This window comes from Apostichopus japonicus, chromosome 12 (assembly GCF_037975245.1).
Source record: "Apostichopus japonicus isolate 1M-3 chromosome 12, ASM3797524v1, whole genome shotgun sequence".
NCBI classification, from domain to species: domain Eukaryota; kingdom Metazoa; phylum Echinodermata; class Holothuroidea; order Aspidochirotida; family Stichopodidae; genus Apostichopus; species Apostichopus japonicus.
Window position 1 is genome coordinate 27,506,273 of NC_092572.1, and position 16,087 is coordinate 27,522,359.

Sequence of the window (16,087 nt, forward strand, 5' to 3'; positions counted from 1 at the left end):
ACGGAGAGTGTTGTGTGGTGTTCCACCTCTATAAAAGTATGGTTTAAATAATATTGCTTTAAATAATTCTCATAAAAACAGACCCTCTCTGCGTAATGTAAAACGATGACATTGTCGTTAAGGTCTCGATGAGCTTTTTTTTAGAAAATAAAGTACATTTAGAAGTTCCAGATACAGTAAGGCAGACAGATTGCCACGTCATGGTCGGTTCATACAAAACAAACGCTGAAATTCTGGAAGTTTGGATAAATTGACGACGCCATCGCTGTAATTTCATTCTTGGAATGAGAGTAAATGTATAAGTCACAACAATTCACCAGTTAAACAAACCCATTACCACCACATAAATCACTGTACCTCTGCCATCCATATGGTACATGGTGTACCATCCATATGGTTCATGGTATGGTACACACATTGTGTTGGGTTGTTGTTCATTAATACAGTAATGTTTTGGTATATAATCATTACACAAACGTACAAATTTAAAATTGATTCTGTTTGTCTTAGAGCTACTGTACTTTAGATGTTTTTTCTTTTTCTTTCTTTCTTGCACCTCTGCAGTACATCTTCAACGACTTGATACACAATGCCATCTGGGTGACCACGGATGTGGGTCGGTCCTTCAGTCATTACCAGGTATCCTTCAGGCCTTCCACGATATCAATGCACGAGAGTGCCGAGAACATCGTACTCGCAATGGATGACCAGGACCAAGAAAAGAAGGCAAGTATTGTCTCTCCCATCTTTTTCATTTTTGGGACAAATATTATTTGCATTTTTGCCGGTTTCTGTTTGCTAAATTGGAGGAGTTACAAACACAAGAGGCAAAATGACAGTGAATTAAATTACATCTTCAAAGGCAAATTTGTAAATTTTTGAAGAATTTTGGAAACCTTAATTTCAGATATGAAATAAATGTTGACTACGAAAAGGATGATAATAATAATAATACAAGTTTATATAGCGCATAATCAGCAAAGCTGCTCAAAGCGCTTTACAAATGTAAAAACAAACAAAAACAAAACAATGACCTACATTGTAATGAAAATCTAATTTCCCAACATCATTAGAATCTTGACAGCTTGGTAGGACAACCGAAAAGACTGCTTTAAGGTGTCGTTCACCTGCTAGTAGATAGGAAGTATCAATTGAGGGAACATTCTGTATAAAACCTAAAAACAAATAAAAACAAACAATGACCTACATTGTTATTAAAATCTAATTTCCCAACATCATTAGAATCTTGACAGCTTGGTAGGACAACCGAAAAGAATGCTTTAAGGTTTCGTTCACCTGCTAGTAGATAGGAAGTATCAATTGAGGGAACATTCTGTATAAAACCTAAAAACAAATAAAAACAAAACAATGACCTACATTGTTATTAAAATCTAATTTCCCAACATCATTAGAATCGGGAACATTCTGTATAAAGTTAAAGATCATTATGTGTATCCATTCTGAGCTTGTTTCGTTATTATCATCATTTCGAAGGCTCATGATATGACGTTTATAAGGTATCAGTTAGTATTCATAACCCCCACTATATAGGAAGCATGATTTCTTTATTATAATTATTTTCAAATATTTCTTCTTATTGTGATCAGCAGTAAAATAAAAAAATTAATAACCTCATAGAACAAAGAAGTGATGAAATATCCTCCTTTCCCCACAGTCGCAGTCACAATACTCCCTCTGTGTCAACGATAAACATGAACCACAAAGCTTTGTGTTCAATCTGTATGCGTATAGTAGACAAACTACGTCTCCAAGACTTAACTTCTCTGAGTTACGAGATTCAAAATGGTTTTTGGATACCGCCGGGTGTGATTGTTTTGTGTATGTGTGATAGAATGGTTCCCTCAAGCTTTTCTGGCTTACATGACAGACACCACAACTTAAAATCACTGTCTCATTTTTGACCTCTGATCCCATTTTTCCTTCTTCGTTTTTAACAGCTTTGGTTGTCAGAAAATTTTGGTGCAACTTGGAGAGTGGTACAGCGAGATGTGAAGTCGTTTTTCTGGTGAGAAGGAATGACATCACAATATGAAATTGAATGAACCTTTTTTAAATTCTATATTCTATTCTACATATATGCACTCAAATCTACCTAGCCTGCAACAGTTGGTAACATGTTAGCACTGCGCACCCACTGACCTCCTACCTTAGGGTCAACACCTACTTCCTGTTCCTTCGATTCTTAAGGCTTACAACTGTATTTCTAGTGTGATTTTACATCCATTGGAATCTTGTTGTTTTTATAAAAGTTGATGGTGAAGTTTTTGAAATCAGCAAGGATCTGTATTCAAGAAGGCATCACCTGCATTAAGCACTGATAGGTTTTGCTTATTTTCGCTTATTTTGCTATAATTTTGTAGCTTTTTGTACATGTCTACTCTCTGAGGCAGAAGGAAACTTGTTATTAGCTTTACAAGTAGCTTAGAATATATAGTCTGGTGATGATGTTGTCAGATAAATGTTTACCTGTCAAGTGTGATTCTTGAAACCATATGAACTCCCAAGTATTGATTTCAAGTTGAACTTCTAGCTCCAAATAGTTTAGAAAATGGTCAGCAGCTCCCAGTACGACATGACGCACCTACTTTAATACTCTTGTGTGTTTACATGCCCTCTTACCTGTGTCATATACAAAAGCATCCAATCTACCTATAGCTTCTAACAGCAATGGGTAACGTTTTAGTATTGTGAACCTCCTCTGGCCCCTCTGGGTAAACCTGTCGTATCCGTCATTCGTCAAGCTTACAATGCGAAGCTCACTGAGCCGTCTTCATCAGCTTAAATCCACTCTATTTTTCAGTTTTTACCAAACATAATAATGGAATCAGGTTTTTTCTATGAGCCCTACATAAAATTTACAAACTGCAACACAGTCTGGCTCTAATAGTTGTTACACACGAATTAAGACCTGCATAGCCAAATCGGTTTATTTTTGTTACAGAAATTGAGGATTTGTATGATTTTCGATGACATAATCTTAAATTCTCGTCATAAATATTAAGTACTGACAAACGGTGATCGTAAACAGGTAACAGATAAATTTGGTTCCCTGGTAGTGTGATATTCTTTACATGTTAAGCCCTCAAAGCTCTTTGGACTCTCAAAGGGGAATTGCGTTCGAACAGAATTTTCACATCACATTTCTGTAATTTCCCAAAGTTAATGTATCAAACTGACTACATAATTTTTGGGGAAGAGAGGAAAAGGAAGAGCATGTCATTTGTCTATATATCTGATGCGATAAATTTTGGCACCTTGTCAAAAGAAGGAATGCTGAGGGGGGCTGCAGTATCTTGCAGCCAAGCTGTGCATAATGTAGTTATCTTGTGCTGTGTACAGTAGTTTCACACAATAGGCACTGCTGGTCTACAGAGATATGCACTATTGTTTAATATTGATTCAGCCTAGCTGAGCATGATCTTGCAGCTGCTGCAGCCCACCCTTTTGACAAAGTGCTTTAACTGGAAAAGATGTTTTACCTTCACCATTAGTGATCCAGAGGTGTACAGGTATCAGGCATGAGCTTTTCCGCGAATTCGCGGAATATCCGTGACTTCTTTTCTACCTCGGGGACAAGAACTATTATCCTAACACACTGTAGCATACGCAAACTGGAGCCTATACTGCAATATTTGCAAAGTTCCGGTATTTTTTTTTTTACCCCAAGCTCATCCCTGAGGTATATGCCTAGGAATGTAAACTTAAATGTTTTGAGACTTTGTTAAATTCCAATGTGTATGAATGTTCTGTATAAGCAGACAACAAAAAATTGTACTGAACATAATTTCGGGCACTGAGGGGTATGTTTTTTTTATCCTCATGTTTCATGTTGATCCGTTACTCTTTGATGCTTGCAGGGGAGTGGAGGGATTCGACAAGCCCGAGGCTCTTTACGTGGAGCGAGAGGAACATGGTGGCTTAGGCTCGGTTCTGAGATCAGAGGACTACTTTGAAGACAATCTCTACGAAATTGTCATCACCGGGGTAAAGGATTTTGAAGTGAAAAACGATTACCTCTTCGCCACGAAACCTCATGATGACGAGGAGATGGACCACGTGTTGGACCTCTGGGTGTCCCATAAGAGGGAGCAGTTTGTGAAGGCCCATTTCCCAACTGAATTAGTTACAAAGGTGAGACAAATAAATTTGAGTGTCCAGAACTCTATGTGTTGTATTTTGTGACAGAGCTTCTTCTTTTTCTTTGTATGATATGGAGTGAACTGTCAAAATGTGTATAGAACAGTCAGTATGACACATTCAAGATTCTTTTGAAAGTTCACCTGTTTCAGCAGGCTTCGCAGAAACTACTTGCCCATTTTTGCACTTCAGTGCCTTTTGAAACTGTCTTTGACACTTCATTGTCCTTTGAAACCATGTTGGACACTTCATTATCTTTGAAACCATCTTTGACACTTCATGTCTTTTGAAACTCTCTTTGACACTTCATTATCCTTGGAAACCATCTTTGACACTTCATTGTCCTTTGAAACCATCTTTGACACTTTGTTGTCTTTTGAAACCATCTTTGACACTTTGTTGTCTTTTGAAACCATCTTTGACACTTCATTGTCCTTTGAAACCGTCTTTGACACTTCATTGTCCTTTGAAACTGTCGTTTGCATTTCATTGTCCTTTTAGACTTTTTTACACTTCATGCAATTTCAGGCAAATTAGGCAAAAAACTCAACTTTGGTTTCAAATGAAACAACGTCAAAGAATAAGGTTTGTGACAATTTAGTCTGTTACCTAATTCTTAAAGGAGTGAAATCAGGCATAAAATGTGAAGGTTTAAAACAGAACAACAACATGAAAGAATAAGGCCCCTGGAAACAGTCTCCTTTTCTTAGTCAAGGAAGGAATTTCAGCATAAAATTCAAAAGTTTTAAAGCAATCATAGAGAAAAAAATAAAATAAATAAGAAAAGGTAAAATTTACTTAATATTTTAGGATTACAATACATTATATTATTGCAATACACTGGCAAATCAGGTGCCAGCAATGGTTAGTTTTATTCACCTAGATTCAGGGGTATTCAATTTCAGTTTTGTATATATACTCAAATCAAGCATTGAACAAAGAATTTAGCCATAAATGTCTAAACACATGTAAAAGCAAACTGAAACATCATGGAACTCTTTCAGTCTACAGAAGCTTCTATATGTATTGCCGTATTGTAGAGGGATATAGGCTAATTATGAACATCCAAATGGTTTCATTCACCTGCTAGATCTTTGTAGTTACTCTGAGGGTAATCCAAGTTATATTGGAATAAAACCCATTCGTTGGCAAGTTAACAAGTTTGACAGTACAATGAAAACAAACATTCCACTTTTGAGGGCCATGCTTGTAGGAAAAGTTTTAGCAAACAGTAGGTTTGATAAACGAACGAAGTACAACATTGTTAGTTTATACTCAGGTCATGCTTGTTTTTTTCTGTTTCATTTATTTACTTATCGACCTTGTTAAACGAGATAGTCAGCAGCAATGTAAACATTAAAAAAAAAAAATGAAGCTCCTAGAACGATCCTTGAATCAGGGAGAAGCATTTATAGGTTTGTGAACCCTGTCACCTCCTTGCAGTTTATATCAGAATGTAAATATTTTAATAGGACTCTTATCAAAGCCATAAAACAACTAAACCTACACTGATTGATAAATAACAGATTGCCGGGAATGGTCACGTGATACCATATCAGCCAATCACAGTCCTAGAATGAAAATAATGGATCAAACCTGAGAATTATTTATGTACCTATGACAACAATGTGTATTTTAGCTTTAATCTCTTAGTTTAAAGGCATTGTAGGTTGTTTTAATGTCATAAATTATATCTCTCATTATATATTACAGTATTCCTGTGTTAGAGCTGCAATTTTTTTTTCCATGTCAGGTCCAATTTTGTCATTTCTGGTTATCCCTTGTTAGGTTGACCAAACAGTAAAATTCGGAAGTCCGAAGGAAATGTAGCAAAACAACAAAGAATGACCAATATGTACACAGTAGGAAAGATGTGTAGGTTTGATAAATAGAACAGCAGCCTTTGAGGTAGTAAAAGTCCCATTCCGATGGATCATAGGCAGCTATTTCATTATATTTATCATTTATTTTATTTTATTTTAAATGATATTATTTTTATTTTATATTATTTTTATTTTATATTATTTATATTTTATATTAATATATATTTATTGTATTATTATAAAACAGCTATTTTAGTTTGACGTCAGTATCTTCGATATGACAGAGTGGCAACGCAGACTTATCAAATAACTTTATATTTGGGTTATAATTTGGTCAGAATTTGACGTAACGAACCGTTCAACCGTTTTTTACACTGGACAAATCAACATAAACTGTACCAATCAACATGATCTCTACAAACCAATCTGTACTCTGTACAAACAAGATAATCTGTGCAAATCAAGATAATCTGTGCAAATCAAGATAATCTGTGCAAATCAAGAAAATCTGTACAAATGAAGATAATCTGTGCAAATCAACATAACCTGTGCAGTTTTTGTTAAAGGTCTTCAACCTGTGTACACTGACTGTATACTGTTAATTCACCACCACCTTTAAGAAACCTGTGTTATCTTTAATACACAGTTACGGCTATATGCTAGCCTTAAAGACTTTTAATTAAAAAAAGTTGACTTCATTACAGATGCCTGTGTATGAAAACAGGCCTGCAATCAGGCATATCTAGAAGCTAATCACTTGCTTTTTCTACTCATTCACATGTTGCTAAAAAAAGACCCAATTTGTTTCTTTGTTATACATGTTTCAACCCTTTAAATCTTTCTATTGCAAAATTTGGCTCCGTCACAGATCTCTTCGTATAGAGACAGTCCAGGTCAGGTCCATACTTTTGCATCAGGCTTAAAGTCCTCCCACCTCCTTTCATGGATATATAGAAGATTGGAGGGGGTGGTTGGGGGGGGGGAAAGAGTGAGGTTCTTGTCAATATTGAGTTTCATTTAAAAGTTTCAGATAAAAAATCCACTACGGAAAACATGTGTAAACACTTTGGATGGTATAATGAGAAGGAAGGTCACTGACCGGGTATGACCGGTCACTGAGGGGGCACAGTGTTAAAAGATTACCAGGGCATACTAGACACGGTAGAATGCAGTGCTAAGGTTGTGGGAGACAGGTAAGCGGGTTACTCGTAAATATAAAAATATTAAAACCAGCAAGTTTTATAATTTTCACTTACTTTCATTCATTCATTTATTTATTTATTTTTGTCCAGGGCTTTTATATAGCTGATGCCTCAGAAGAACAGGTGTTTGTCTGTGTAAATCATAACAAAGTCAACAGCAATCTGTACATATCCGAGGCAGGCGGCTTTAAATTCTCGCTCTCCCTCGAAGGCGTGGTCTACTTCAGCCCCGAGGGCCCCGGTAAGGATTCTTGGCTGAGCCAGTACGCAGACGAACCGTTTGCTGATATCTACAAGGTCGAGGGATTACGAGGCATCTACATCGCGTCCCAGTTCCTAGATACGGAGGGCGACTTTGACGAGGAGAACATGGTATCCCTGATCACCTTTGACAAAGGTGGAGAATGGCAGCCGTTGAACCCTCCTGGGTACGACCACTCCGGCCAGCCCATCGACTGTCAGGTCAACTGTTCTCTGCACCTCTCGCAGAAAGTAGGACGATATCGGCCGGGGTCCAGATTGATCCCGATGGTGTCCAAGTCTTCGGCACCAGGGATTATCCTTGGCACAGGAATCGTGGGGGGCAACCTGGACACCAGTTATTCAGATGACTACAGTATCTTTCTCTCGAGAACAGCAGGAGCAACCTGGCATCAGGTGAGAAGAAGGGATGTCCAGGTTCTTTGAGGTCTATGTATCCATATTAGTCTTGCTGTTGCAGAGCAATTTTCCTTGTCTTGGGAAAGGCTTGGTATCATGTTTAAGTATGTTTAAGTATGGAAACGCATGTATAAACACTTTGGATGGTAGAACGAGACGGAAGGGCATTGACCGGGTATGACAGGTCACTGAGGGTGCACAGTGTTAAAAGATTACTAGGAGTGGGAGTGGGTGGGGGAGGGCTGTAGAGAGGGGGGTGCCAGATTTCAATTACAGCAGCATCGCTGGTCTATTTTGTAGTGTTTTTCAAGTTGGCACTTGTTTCTTTTCTGATCTAGCCTCAAATATCTTAAATTTTAGGCTGTTTCTGCAACTTGTGTACATTCATGAATTCAAATTAACCCTTCCCGAATAGTGAACCAGGCCAGTTGTTCATCGGGTTTATCTCACCCGTCGTGTCTAAATCTGTAAAAGCGATTTGCCTTTCATTTTCTTCTGTTCATCCTTTTGGGATGCCTTTGTAAAGTTTTATGATCTGCTTTGCCCTTTTGAGCTCTCAATACCTGATCTTCTTCCAAAGAAGTCTCTATTCTGCTGACAACATGTCTCCAGGTTGCACACAATACAATGTGTACTAGAACTAGAGAATGAAAAGGTATCTCGGAGTTAAGCTTCCTACTGTTACATTAACTCTTACCCAGCGTCGTTAGAAAAGTTGCTGCCATAGTTTTCAAACATCAGGAATCACTTCTGGATTTAAATTTGATTCAGATGACTGTGACCTTTGAACTCTTCCTGTAGGTGTATCTCGGATATAAGCTCCTTGTTACATTATCCAGTTTACCCAGCGTTGTTAGAAAAGTTGCTGCCATAGTTTTCGAACGTTAGGAATCACTTCTGGATTTAAATTTGATTTAGATGTCTGTGACCTTTGAACTCTTCCTGTAGGTGCTCCTGGGTCATTACTTCTTCACATTCGGGGATCACGGAGGAGTGATCACAGCCGTCAAAGAATACGGCTCGACCAACGAGGTAGAGTATACCATCAACGAGGGACAGACCTGGGTCAAGGACGTCTTCAACCAGGAGAAGATATACGTCTACGGGCTCATGACGGAGCCCGGCGAGCAGAGTACCACCTTCACCGTCTTTGGATCCGAAGTCAGCAAGCACAGCTGGCTGATCGTCCAGGTCGACACCAGGCGGGCCCTGGGCCCCGATTGCCAGGACAGCGACTACAAACGGTGGTGGCCGGGAGAGGACATAGTCGGTGTGAAATGCCTCCTGGGACGTAAGATGATCTACGAGAGGCGGGAGACCAACTCGGCCTGTTACAACGGACGGGACTACGACCGTCCCATCGAGGTGGAGAACTGTACCTGCACCAGAGAAGACTACGAGTGCGACGAAGGCTACGAAAACTTGGACTACACCAAGGAAGTCTGTACCAAAGATGTCGACGACATGACAGATCCGGGCGCCGTGCCCGGAGTCTGCCCCGAGGGGACCACTTACAGAAGGTCGAAAGGTTACCGCAAGGTACAAGGGGACACCTGTGTGGGGAACAACACCAACTACGAAGCCGAGACAGTTGCCTGCCCCATTGCAAGTGAGTACCACGTTTTTTATTTTCTCAAGGGGAAGTATGATTCCGAGTGGCATTTATCAGTCTACGATGTGAACGAGATATACAAAGCTGTCAACTCATCAGATTTCAAATAAGGAAGTTGCAGGAACAAGTTTGTTAAAGTCTTTCCCCTGTAGAGATTATGAGGAAACTGGAGTCGATTACTCAACCCAAGTCGGGACAATGGACGGTCATGACTGGACTCAAGCCTCAAAAGGAGTGACTCTTTACAATTCTTTAACAATTCTTTCACAATTCCTTATAATTCCTTCTAAGAATACATTAAGATCCTGTTGTTTGAGATGTACAAAGCTGGCTGCAGATTTGTAACAAGTAATTGCTCAAGGCATCAAATTTTCAGAAGGTGTCCTGGATGTGGCAGGGAACAGGTTTGAAAAGTGTCAGGGACAAGTTTGTGGAGGCTGTCCCTCTACGGAGAATGCAGTGATCAGAGTCTGACTCAGCCAGGGTCCAAATGACTCAAGTCAGAGTCAGTACATGATTGGAAAGTGACTCCACTAGATGTTTATGTCTTCAGGCATGAGCTTTTTCCGCGAATTCGCGAAATATCCGTGATTTCTTTTCTACCTTGGGACAAAAACTGTTATCCTAACACACTGTAGCATGTGCAATTTGGAGCCTATACCGCAATTTTTGCAAAGTTCCGTGATTTTTATTTTTTTTTTACCCCAGGCTCATCCCTGTGTCATAAAGTGACTTGTTACAGCTCTGGGTGGCATTTCAGCTCTCAGTTGTGTCTATTTGAGTATCTTAAAGAGGGCGCTTTTGCATTCCCTTATTAATTAATGTCACATGACAGTCATTTTAAGACCTTAAACTTCCAGGATGACATCTGATAGATATTCAGTGTTGATATGAAGTGCTTGGCTGAATGTTTGGGAAAACTTTTTATGGTGTCATCAAAATGGACATCCTCTTCACTGTCCAGGCCCTAATGTTGAATAAACCCTTCCTTTTATAAATTCTAATCATTTTTAATAAACTTTTGAATGAAAGTTGTGAACATATACTCTCAATTTGGAATGAATTTTGTCATGCTTATGGCAAAACCACGACAGTCCCTTTTGATTTTCTTCTTCCCCACCTATTCGTCCGTCTCCTCTTCTCTAGGAAATCCAGAGTTCCTACTGTTTTCTCAGCGAACTGAAATACATCGGTACCTCCTGGCTAGCAGTCGCGATGAAAGGTTGCCAATGCAAGATCTCAAGTTGGTCGCAGCCGTGGATTACGATGTAGTCAGCAATTGTTATTACTACGCTGATACTGTGGACGATGTCATTATGGTAAATGCTTAAAGTTGAAGATAAGAGCTTCAAACGATAGACCGAGCATAAAAATAGCTTAAAAATAGACCTTAAATAAGCTTAATAATATTAATAATAAAATTCAAATAATTATGAAATAATAAAACAATTAAAAAATAATAATAAAACAATAAAATATATAATTTAATATTTAATAATAACTTATTAATAATAATAATCAATAATAAAAATCATAATAATAATAATAATAATAAATAATAATAATTAATAATTATAATAATGATCATAATAACTTGATAAAATAATAATAAAATAGGCTAAATAAGCTTAAATAAAGCTTAAAAATGGACCGAGCATGCTCACCTGTCTGCGGTCTTTCATCAGCATTGGACAAATTCTATGTGCAGCCTACATCATCTAGGCTAGGCATTCCCGATGTGGTGGCGTGTGTGCCAAATCTATCCAGAGAATTCGATTGATTAACCCAATCTGGGGAAAGTATCGGCCGACAGTCTTACACTGTTCGGGTATACCTACCCTGTAAGACCTCAGGCACTAACTCCCCATGATTTTGTTTAATTAAGATAGCTAAAGACCATCAGGATTTTGTTTCAATTTTCAAACAAAATATCATGACACTTATCAAGAGTTTTTGTTGTTTTGTTGTTTTTGAGAAAGTTTTACTTTTGGATATAATTGCACGAGGGGTTGGGGGGTGTGAGCAGCAGCACTGATTTATAGATAGGAAGGTTATGTTTTGCATAACTTAATTGCGGCAATGGGTTTATACTGCATTAACATCATTTCTTAACTCCAACATACGGAACAAGTGTGGTTTCTTTTTATCGGAGATGTGACGTTTTCATGCAGTGGTTTGCCACTCTGAAAGAACCTTATCTTTTGCACTAAAAGATAAAAAAAAATTGGCAGAAAACTTCAAAACTTTGCAAAGTGTCACAGATTGACAATGTTTCAGGGTTAAATATCTAAACTTTTGTAAGTTGGGTCCCGAGATGTGACACCATGTGGGCCCAAGTGCATGCTGGGATGCCAAGTGATTTGTTACCTTCACTTCCACCTTTCGTAGGAATGCAAATGGATAGTTTTAGATTTGATTGGGGAGTGAAATTACAGATGAGGAAAAGTATATTTTAATTTACCCGCGGATGAAATTCTTTAGATCTAGTTTGAAACCTTCCGAAATGTTTGTATTTCGTTTGTCCTCTTTTAGCTTATTACCTACACCTTCTTACTAATGCACTCTTATCATTGCTTGATTTAGAAAGAAATCCCCATAGTTTTTATCATTTGGTACCTATCCAAATTTTTGATTTGGCTTGTGTGTTTTTTTTTTTTTCTGATCCATCTTTGTTTTTTCACAACAATTTATTTGGCAGCAATTTTGTGAGGATAGATACGGTCAAGAGGAAACTGTCCTGATTAGTAATGACATAGAAATGGTGGAGGGTCTGGCCTTTGATTGGCTGGCCCTGAACCTTTATTGGCTGGATTCCGCCTTGGACAAAATTGAAGTCGCCAGGCACGACGGGCGGTTGCGGCGAACTCTCGTCAGTGACGACGTCAACCTGGACCAACCGAGAGGTCTAGCACTGGACCCCAAGAAGGGGTACATGTATTGGGCCGATTGGGGCGACAGTGCCAAGATAGTGAGAGCGTACATGGACGGTACACACATTGAAACCGTCGTATCCACGAATATCCACTGGCCAAACGGAGTCACAATCGACGAACAGACAGGGCGCATCTACTGGACGGACGCCTATTATCATAGGATCGAATCGGCCTTCTCAGACGGGACCGGTCGCTATGTGGTCGTCAGCGAAGACCTCCCTCATCCGTTTGCAATTGGGATATATAAGGTGAGCTGTTGGACCTTTCTTTACTCCAGGTACACTGCAGCTTCATGTCAGACAGATAGTTTGCTTCTCATCCAGGACTTGTGCGGCTTAAGCCTGACAAAGTTGTGCGATGTGGGTGGGGAGGGTAGAGTTGTGCGATGTGGGTGGGGGACGGTAGAGTTGTGCGATGTGGGTGGGGGAGGGTAGAGTTGTGCGATGTGGGTGGGGGAGGGTAGAGTTATGCGATGTGGGTGGGGGAGAGTAGTGTTGTGCGATGTGGGTGGGGAGGGTAGAGTTATGCCATGTTGGTGGGGAGGGTAGAGTTGTGCAATGTGGGTGGGGAGGGTAGAGTTGTGAGATGTGGGTAGGGAGGGTAGAGTTGTGCGATGTGGGTTGGGAGGGTAGTGTTGTGCGATGTGAGTGGGGAGGGTAGAGTTGTGCCATGTTGGTGGAAGGGTGAAGTTGTGCATGTGGGTGGGGAGGGTAGAGTTGTGAGATGTGGGTGGGGAGGGTAGAGTTGTGTGATGTAGGTAGGGAAGGTAGAGTGTGCGATGTGGGTTGGAGGGTAGAGTTAACAGTTAATCCGTGCACATTTTGGTTTTGTGTCTTTTTCAAAGCAGCTGCTTCGGTTTGGGTGAAGACATGTATATATTGATATCTCCTCCCGCGTTTTGTTTTTCATTGCTTTTTATCTCTCGCAAACACAGGACCGGGTCTATTGGGACGATTGGTCGACTCTGAACATCGAGAGTGCCAACAAACATGATGGATCGAACCGAGAAGTTTTCCTGCGGGGACTGGAGGGAGTCATGGACCTCAAGATCTTCCATAACTCCTCTCAGCAAGGGGTCAACCCCTGCTCCGTCAGTGGTGGTTGCTCACAGTTGTGTCTGGTCCTGCCAAACGTCACCAGCGTCAACAGTCCCGTGACCCGCCATTGCCTATGCGCCGATGACTTCCACAGTGACCCCAACGGGGACGGGTCCGAAAAGTGTGTGTGCCCCAACGGAGGGCGTCCACTCTCCAACGGTACATGTGATGCTCACGGTAGCACTTGCGCACCGGATCAGGTGGCCTGTGCAGAGGGAAACTATTGCATCCCGGAATACTGGCTGTGCGACGAAGACTACGACTGTCCCGGAGGTTCAGACGAGACGGATTGTCGTAAGTGTTCAGCGTTTTAGGGGTTCCTCCACTTTTGAACCCTCCCGGGAAGTGGGAGGGGGTGGTTGGGGTTTGGCAGATTAATGTTCAGCCCCGACGTATATCTCGAAAGAAAAAAAGGACATATGAGCTTGGCGCTGAGGTGGGAGGAAATGAGGATAAAGAAGATGAAGGAAATGTCAAAAGAAGACGAAGAAATTTACAAGAAAGGAAGTAAAAAAGAGAGAAAACAAAAGAGAGGAAATTAGTGTGACCTTGGGTGATGGTCATCCTTGGTCTCTTTGATGGTCATTGTCAAAACGAGAAAAGAATTTGTTTGGTGTTTGACAAGCAGTAACCGACTGAGCTTCATAGCTTTTCAACTGATGACCAACTCTCTAAACTCTGATTGTACAGATTTTGTGTCCAATCTCTTATCGTTTTCCTTCTGGTCGATTAAATTAACCAACAGCTAATTATGTGGGTTAGCAAAACATGGTCTGAGCGGTGCTTTGTATTACCCACAAACCTGTTGTTTGGTGAGAGACAGACAGACATTTGTTGGAACTGCCAGCATTTATAAATACAACTTGTAAATACAACTTGCAACATGTTGAAGCATCTTGTAAGATAGCAGGTATTGCCCGTGGGCGGCGATCGTGGGGGACGGGGGGAACATGTCCCCCCAATATTTTAGGTGGGGGGATAAAGTATCTAATATCTCCCCCAATATTCGGTGGCAAAATTTTTTTTGTGGCTATAAATAGAAAATAATGTGTGAGATTATTTATCCATATCATATTTGGCAGTGGCTAAAACTTCATCCAACACATGCTGCATGAGGTAAATGACTCTTCGTTGTCGTTTCTGTGACCTGTGGCCGTATAGCATGCTGTCACTCATGATTATTATCATAATGTCTGTACATCTCTTGTGTATGAGAGTGTGAGCACGTACAATCATATATATGATCCACATCGGTATGGGTTCACTGAAGTATGCCAGTCAGACCAATTCACGCAAACTTTCTACATGATGGGCTCAAAGGAAAATGCAATAAGCAATATCTTCTTCAATCTCCCTTCACACCACTAAATATTGTATCCACACTTTTGCTTGTCAATTAATCTCCCGCAGCTGGTTTTGAAGTATGCCAATCAGACCAATTCACGTGTGCAAGCAACGGCCGTTGCATCCCGTTATCTTGGCACTGCGACCACGACTTCGACTGCAACGATTCCTCCGACGAGGCAGACTGTGTCTATCCTAGTTGCGGTAGCGACCAGTTCAGCTGCGATAACCACCGTTGCATCACCAATGCCTGGAGGTGCGACTTCGACAACGACTGTGGGGATATGTCGGACGAGAGGGATTGTCACCATACCACCACGTTTAATCCTGGCTTCTCGTCCTGCTCGACGGGGTCGTTCACCTGCGGTAACGGACACTGCGTCCCGTCCTCTTGGGTCTGCGACGGCTACGACGACTGCGGCGACAACAGCGACGAACAGAGCTGCTCGTCGCCGAGTCCGTGTACCGACTACGAGTTCACCTGTAGCAGCGGAAGGTGCGTTCCGTTGTGGTGGCACTGCGATTCCTACGACGACTGTGGCGATAACTCTGACGAAAAAGACTGCTCTTACACTGATCTCCCCGTCACATCTCTCAATCCTTTCTCGTCCTGTTCGGGGTCCGACTTTGCTTGCTTTGATGGCTCGTATTGTGTGCCAGTGTCGTGGAAGTGCGATTACGTGGACGATTGTAACGATGGTTCCGATGAATACGACTGTGGTAAGATCAGGACTCTTCCTTGCTCTACCCTCTGCTTCTCTCCCTTGCCCCTCTCCCTTGCCCCTCTCCCTTGCCCCTCCCCTCCCCCTGTTTAGGAATGTTAAGTTGATATTATGTAGGGAGTTAGAGTATGTAAGTGGTCACCCAGCAGCTCAGCCCATATCTCCCTCCCCCTCCCCAAAACCCCATGCCCCAAGTTGCATTGTTCAAAGAGGTTTGCAAATGTTGAAATATTCTTAAATTCCTGTATGGATCAATGATCGACAAATTATAGAGAAAAGACACATACCTTTTGAAGCTGAATTAACCTGATGATGCCAGATGTCAGCACGATGCAAGACGCTATGAGGACAGGTCCATTCTTGCCGAGAGAGTCTGAAAGTTGGCAGCAATTTTGCTATTTATGAAAGCGACCAACTTTGGCCACCAGAAAATCATTTTTGATCATTTGACTGATAAATTTTTCTCTCTCTCCATTTGTTTCTTGCTTTTGGACGATCTATCAACCGCCAATGTTTCTCTTGTTTTGGATGATTTA

General features: G+C 40.8%; 1 protein-coding gene across 1 annotated transcript in view; it reads left to right on the forward strand.

The window, feature by feature from the left end:
- LOC139977168 (sortilin-related receptor-like) overlaps window positions 1-16,087 on the forward strand; it is a 62,711-nt gene that overhangs the window by 23,401 nt on the left and 23,223 nt on the right. Inside the window, exons 3-11 of the mRNA XM_071986382.1 lie at window positions 565-726; window positions 1,959-2,026; window positions 3,879-4,152; window positions 7,274-7,840; window positions 8,792-9,452; window positions 10,602-10,774; window positions 12,154-12,636; window positions 13,323-13,779; window positions 14,896-15,549. Coding sequence (XP_071842483.1) covers window positions 565-726; window positions 1,959-2,026; window positions 3,879-4,152; window positions 7,274-7,840; window positions 8,792-9,452; window positions 10,602-10,774; window positions 12,154-12,636; window positions 13,323-13,779; window positions 14,896-15,549 — 3,499 coding nt within the window. The remainder of the gene's footprint in view (window positions 1-564; window positions 727-1,958; window positions 2,027-3,878; window positions 4,153-7,273; window positions 7,841-8,791; window positions 9,453-10,601; window positions 10,775-12,153; window positions 12,637-13,322; window positions 13,780-14,895; window positions 15,550-16,087) is intronic.